General features: G+C 40.2%; 1 protein-coding gene across 1 annotated transcript; it reads left to right on the forward strand.

The window, feature by feature from the left end:
* The first annotated feature begins 295 nt into the window (after positions 1 to 295).
* Positions 296 to 6,219, forward strand: LOC140280346 (serine/threonine-protein kinase pim-1-like). Its single transcript, XM_072375646.1, has 11 exons — positions 296 to 335; positions 516 to 668; positions 899 to 993; positions 3,576 to 3,756; positions 3,855 to 4,025; positions 4,819 to 4,919; positions 5,001 to 5,048; positions 5,158 to 5,376; positions 5,560 to 5,740; positions 5,839 to 6,009; positions 6,128 to 6,219. The coding sequence occupies exons 1-11, from the start codon at positions 296 to 298 to the stop codon at positions 6,217 to 6,219; spliced, it is 1,452 nt and encodes a 483-aa protein (XP_072231747.1).
* Positions 6,220 to 7,355: the final 1,136 nt, after the last annotated feature.

The raw sequence follows: 7,355 nt of genomic DNA on the forward strand, positions 1-7,355 counted from the left end.
GAGTGATGGCAAACTCCCTCTGGTCTTTGGTGTATTTGTGGCTCTGTTTTGACAGGAGGTGTATTGGAAGATCTGAAATTCAATTAGCACTGGCCTTGCCCTTTTGGCAACCAAAAGAAAAGCCAGTCCCGACCAGCAGTTCAGCAATAAAAGAACAAGGGTCTCTGAGGTGGCAGGACCTTCTACAAGCAGTCAGGACGAGGTCAGGACAGGGAAAAAAGGAAAGAGGAAAGTCACAGAAGATGGAGAGGGACCCTCAAGAAACCCAAAGAGAAGGAGGGGACTCCTGGACGTCATGTTAAATCAAGAGTCAGCCTCCTCCTCAGTGGAAAGTGGTAGGCTTGTGCATTTTGTGAAATTACAGCTGCATAATTAACTTACATTTTAGCTGTAGTGGTTGAATATTATAATGTCCTTTAACTTTGTCACACTGATCTAAACACACATTTTCAATCAAATTACAAACATGTGAGTGTCATCATGCTAATGTTTCAATGTGTTATTGTCATTTATAGGATCCAGTAGCAACAATGTAGATGGTTGTACATCTGATGGGGACATAAGGAGGAGTAATAGGAAGAGGAAGGCCTTACCTGCTGAGGAAACATCAAGCAGGAAGAGAACGAAGAAAACTGAGACCATACAGGACCAAATAGATGCCCAACGAGGTCAGTCATTAATAAAAAAAATGTAACATTTAGCTTCAAGTGCGTTATATTTAATATAAGTATTTATATTAGGTATTACCTATTACCTAGGCGATATATACATATATATATATATATATATATATATATATATATATATATATATTACAGCTTATATAACCTGTGTAGATTATCATTGAAATTCTTCTGATCTACTGTCAAACTAAAATGATGTTTATGTTTTATTTTAGCTGAATTTGAGGAGAAATACGAAGAGAAAAATCAGCTCGGCAAAGGAGGCTGTGGATCTGTGTTTGCAGGCTGTCGGAGAGAAGATCATTTACCTGTATGTATTAGACACACATTGTCATATTCAAGACACTCACTGTATGATGTGACTAACCAAAGTCTCGTTTGTATCTTGCAGGTAGCCATCAAACACATTCCAAAGGACAAAGTGTTCTGCAAACATAAAGTAAGTTAGCAACGGCAGTAACTTCTGCTTTTATCAGCACTATCACTGGATTATAGATAAACTGTGGTTTTCCCTGCCTAACACTTTCTTTGTTGCTGTGATGTTTCAGGACAAGAATGGGAGGCAGATTTCAGTGGAGGTGGCTGTCATGCTGAAGCTGGAAAGTAGCACTGCCAGTTCAGTGGGGCACTCAGCACCTGTGTCCCTGCTGGACTGGTATGATCTACAGCAGGAGCTGATTCTTGTGCTGGAGAGACCAATGCCTGCCGAGGACCTCGCTCACTACATCGAAGAGCATGGAGGCTCCCTCCAGGAAGATGAGGCCAAAGTAAGCTGATGGAAAATATTTGCAATCTTTGTGAATGTCATTCTTTGAGAGACATCGTCACACTTTCTGCTTTTTTTATTTAAATGATTTCATAATGGTTATCAAAATATTTTAAAGCCATAAAAAATGTCACACCATCCTCTCTTCTTAAATAACTAATCTGTTTTTTTTCCTCTTTCAGATTATAATACAACAGTTGGTTGATGCAGCAGTCCACCTTAAACAAAACAGCATCTTCCACAGAGACATTAAAGTGGAAAATATCCTGATTGAGACCGGCTCAGATGTCCCACGACTTCGTCTCATAGACTTTGGACTGAGCTGCATCAACAAAAAGACATCTAAGTATCGGACTTTTTATAGTATGTTATAACTTCAGATTTCGCTCTTCTCCAATCAGTGATTTAAAAACCAAAGCCACTCCTCCTCTAACATTTATTCTTATTTCTTTATCCTCAAGGTACCAGTGCTCATGTCCCTCCAGAGTGGCTGAGCTCCTGTACATACAGTGCTGGACCTACAACAGTGTGGCAGGTAGGAGTGGTGCTGTTTGAAATGCTCCACAACAAAGATTTCAGGTCCACTAACTTCATCAGGAAGAAACTAAAGATTAGCAGTACGCTGTCTCAAGGTAAAACAAACACCCATACACACATCTGTCATTAAGAAAAGATAATCTGTTTCAGTTCACATTCTGATAGACCACTGCAGACCTTCCACATGCAGTCAGGATGAGGTCAGGACAGTGAAAAAAGGAAAGAGGAAAGTCACAGAAGATGGAGAGGGACCTTCAAGAAAGGCAAAGAGAAGGAGGGGACTCCTGGGCGTCCTTTTAAATCAAGAGTCAGCCTCCTCCTCAGTGGAAAGTGGTAGGCTGGTGCATTCTGTGAAATTACAGCTGCATAATTAACTTACATTTTAGCTGTAGTGGTTGAATATTATAATGTCCTTTAACTTTGTCACACTGATCTAAACACACATTTTCAATCAAATTACAAACATGTGAGTGTCAACATGCTAATGTTTCAATGTGTTATCGTCATTTATAGAATCCATTAGCAACAATTTAGATGGTTGTACATCTGATGGGGATATAAGGAGGAGTAATTGGAAGAGGAAGGCCTTACCTGCTGAGGAAACACAGAGTAGGAAGAGAACGAAGAAAACTGAGACCATACAGGACCAAATAGATGCCCAACGAGGTCAGTCATTAATAAAAAATTTTAACATTTAGCTTCAAGTGCGTTATATTTAATATCAGTATTTATATTAGATATTACCTATTACCTAGGCAATATATATTTATTACAGCTTATATAACCTGTGTAAATTATCATTGAAATTCTTCTGATGTACTGTCAAAGTAAAATGATGTTTATGTTTTATTTTTGCTGAATTTGAGGAGAAATACGAAGAGAAAAATCAGCTCGGCAAAGGAGGCTGTGGATCTGTGTTTGCAGGTTGTCGGAGAGAAGATAATTTACCCGTATGTATTAGACACACATTGTCATATTCAAGACACTCAATGTATGATGTGACTAACCAAAGTCTTGTTTGTATCTTGCAGGTAGCCATCAAACACATTCCTAAGGACAAAGTGTTCTGCAAACATAAAGTAAGTTAGCAACGGCAGTAACTTCTGCTTTTATCAGCACTATCACTGGATTATAGATAAACTGTGGTTTTCCCTGCCTAACACTTTCTTTGTTGCTGTGATGTTTCAGGACAAGAATGGGAGGCAGATTTCAGTGGAGGTGGCTGTCATGCTGAAGCTGGAAAGTAGCACTGCCAGTTCAGTGGGGCACTCAGCACCTGTGTCCCTGCTGGACTGGTATGATCTACAGCAGGAGCTGATACTTGTGCTGGAGAGACCAATGCCTGCCGAGGACCTCGCTCACTACATCGAAGAGCATGGAGGCTCCCTCCAGGAGGATGAGGCCAAAGTAAGCTGATGGAAAATATTTGCAATCTTTGTGAATGTCATTCTTTGAGAGACATCGTCACACTTTCTGCTTTGTTTGATGTAAATGATTTCATAATGGTTATCAAAATAATTTAAAGCCATAAAAAATGTCACACCATCCTCTCTTCTTAAATATCTAACCTGTTTTTTTTCCTCTTTCAGATTATAATACAACCGTTGGTTGATGCAGCAGTCCACCTGAAACAAAACAGCATCTTCCACAGAGACATCAAAGTTGAAAACATCCTGATTGAGACCGGCTCAGATGTCCCACGACTTCGTCTCATAGACTTTGGACTGAGCTGCATCAACAAAAAGACATCTATATATCGGACTTTTTATGGTATGTTATTACTTCAGATTTTGCTCTTCTCCAATCAGTGATTTAAAAACCAAAGCCACTCCTCCTCTAACATTTATTCTCATGTCTTTATCCTCAAGGTACCAGTGCTCATGTCCCTCCAGAGTGGCTGAGCTCCTGTACATACAGTGCTGGACCTACAACAGTGTGGCAGGTAGGAGTGGTGCTGTTTGAAATGCTCCACAACAAAGAGTTCAGGTCCACTAACTTCATCAGGAAAAATCTCAGGATTAGCAGTACGCTGTCTCAAGGTAAAACAAACACCCATACACACATCTGTCATTAAGAAAAGATAATCTGTTTCAGTTCACATTCTGATAGACCACTGCAGACCTTCCACATGCAGTCAGGATGAGGTCAGGACAGTGAAAAAAGGAAAGAGGAAAGTCACAGAAGATGGAGAGAGACCTTCAAAAAAGGCAAAGAGAAGGAGGAGACTCCTGGACGTCCTTTTAAATCAAGAGTCAGCCTCCTTCTTAGTGGAAAGTGGTAGGCTTGTGCATTTTGTGAAATTACAGCTGCATAATTAACTTACATTTTAGCTGTAGTGGTTGAATATTATAATGTCCTTTAACTTTGTCACACTGATCTAAACACACATTTTCAATCAAACTACAAACATGTGAGTGTCAACATGTTAATGTTTCAATGTGTTATTGTCATTTATAGGATCCATTAGCAACAATTTAGATGGTTGTACATCTGATGGGGATATAAGGAGGGGTAATAGAAAGAGGAAGGCCTTACCTGCTGAGGAAACACAGAGTAGGAAGAGAACGAAGAAAACTGAGACCATACAGGACCAAATAGATGCCCAACGAGGTCAGTCATGAATAAAATAATGTAACATTTAGCTTCAAGTGCTTTATATTTAATATAAGTATTTATATTAAGTATTACCCATTACCTAGGCGATATATATATATATATATATATATATATATATATATATATATATATATTATTACAGCTTATATAACCTGTGTAAATTATCATTGAAATTCTTCTGATGTACTGTCAAACTAAAATGATGTTTATGTTTTATTTTTGCTGAATTTGAGGAGAAATACGAAGAGAAAAATCAGCTCGGCAAGGGAGGCTGTGGATCTGTGTTTGCAGGCTGTCGGAGAGAAGATAATTTACCCGTATGTATTAGACACACATTGTCATATTCAAGACACTCACCGTATGATGTGACTAACCAAAGTCTTGTTTGTATCTTGCAGGTAGCCATCAAACACATTCCTAAAGACAAAGTGTTCTGCAAACATAAAGTAAGTTAGCAACGGCAGTAACTTCTGCTTTTATCAGCACTATCACTGGATTATCGATAAACTGTGGTTTTCCCTGCCTAACACTTTCTTTGTTGCTGTGATGTTTCAGGACAAGAATGGGAGGCAGATTTCAGTGGAGGTGGCTGTCATGCTGAAGCTGGAAGGTAGCACTGCCAGTTCAGTGGGGCACTCAGCTCCTGTGTCCCTGCTGGACTGGTATGATCTACAGCAGGAGCTGATTCTTGTGCTGGAGAGACCAATGCCTGCCGAGGACCTCGCTCACTACATCGAAGAGCATGGAGGCTCCCTCCAGGAGGATGAGGCCAAAGTAAGCTGATGGAAAATATTTGCAATCTTTGTGAATGTCATTCTTTGAGAGACATCGTCACACTTTCTGCTTTTTTTATTTAAATGATTTCATAATGGTTATCAAAATAATTTAAAGCCATAAAAAATGTCACACCATCCTCTCTTCTTAAATATCTAACCTGTTTTTTTTTTCCTCTTTCAGATTATAATACAACAGTTGGTTGATGCAGCAGTCCACCTGAAACAAAACAGCATCTTCCACAGAGACATCAAAGTGGAAAACATCCTGATTGAGACCGGCTCAGATGTCCCACGACTTCGTCTCATAGACTTTGGAATGAGCTGCATCAACAAAAAGACATCTATATATCGGACTTTTTATGGTATGTTATTACTTCAGATTTTGCTCTTCTCCAATCAGTGATTTAAAAACCAAAGCCACTCCTCCTCTAACATTTATTCTTATGTCTTTATCCTCAAGGTACCAGTGCTCATGTCCCTCCAGAGTGGCTGAGCTCCTGTACATACAGTGCTGGACCTACAACAGTGTGGCAGGTAGGAGTGGTGCTGTTTGAAATGCTCCACAACAAAGAGTTCAGGTCCACTAACTTCATCAGGAAGAAACTCAAGATTAGCAGTACGCTGTCTCAAGGTAAAACAAACACCCATACACACATCTGTCATTAAGAAAAGATAATCTGTTTCAGTTCACATTCTGATAGACCACTGCAGACCTAACAATGTTTGTTCTTTTTCTTCACATCCTCCAGATTGCCTGGATTTCTTGGAGCAGTGTTTGACTAAAGTTCCCAAGCAGCGCCCCACGCTGGAGCAGCTTCTGAATCACACTTGGTTCACGTGAGACAGAAACAACACACACACTGTTAATCAAAACAAATGACATTTTATTGAAAGTTTGATTCATGTTTAAATTTAAACCTAAATCTTTATATCTGAGTTTAACAGGAATAAATATACATTATAAATATGTCACATTCTCTGTGATGTGAGGATGTAAGAGTAAGGATAGGATAGAATACAATATATTAGAATACAATAGAATAGAACACAATATAATATAATATAATAGAATAGAATCCTTCTGTATTAGTTCTTCAACAGGTACATATACAGTGTTGCAGAAGAGGAACAGAACAATTATAAAATTAGTTTTTTTAAAAATGATCAGTGTTCACTTCTCTGAGAGGAAGTGTTCACTGATGACTGAATGATCTCAGATGTGCAAAAATGAATTGTCCTAAATATTGCAAAAATAAAATCCATTTTTAGACACAATTTTCAAAGAAAGTAAATGTTTATTTAATATTCTGACATTTGAATATTAGTTCAAGTAGTTTCACATTTATATTAGCCCCATGGGTGGGGCCTCTGCCAGGAGGTATGGGGGCGCTCGGGCTCCTGGGGCCCGGGTCCGGTGCGCGGCCCATGTCTGGGCGGCTGGGGCCTGGCGTGGTCGGTGGGCCGTTGCCCCTGGTTCCCAGGGGGCCTTTGCCCTATGCTTATGGGGGCTCTTTCCTCCGCGGTCTTCTGGGTGGATGCATGGTTGTCCCTGCGGTGGGCTTCCTGGGTTCTGTGCTCTGTGGGGGCTGCTGGTGGCCTGGGTCTTGAGGCCCTCTCTGCCTGCTTCTGATTCCTGGGGGGGGGGGCTGTGGATTGTTGCTCTGTACACTTATACACTCATAACTAAGCAGGGTTATCATGTAGGTCCTGTGCCATGGGTATTGCATGTTCACACACACACACACACACACACATTCATTAGCCCAGTAGCAGGCTCGTTAAGCAGTTGCTGTGTTATCCTGTGGTTTCAGGTCATCTATATCCACAGTTGTGTTGTATGCGATTGCCGCTACTTGTGCTTGTTTTTGTGTGTTTGTTTTTTCTCTGCTTGTCTGCTTTCAGGAGCTTATGGTGGCGCTAAGGCTGGATTCCCAACAGAGGCCGTGGATTGTCGTCTGTTTTGTTTTTTACAGGTGT

The sequence above is a fragment of the Leuresthes tenuis genome, unplaced genomic scaffold, assembly GCF_036924035.1.
Source record: "Leuresthes tenuis unplaced genomic scaffold, fLeuTen1.0.hap1 SCAF_21, whole genome shotgun sequence".
Lineage (NCBI taxonomy): Eukaryota > Metazoa > Chordata > Actinopteri > Atheriniformes > Atherinopsidae > Leuresthes > Leuresthes tenuis.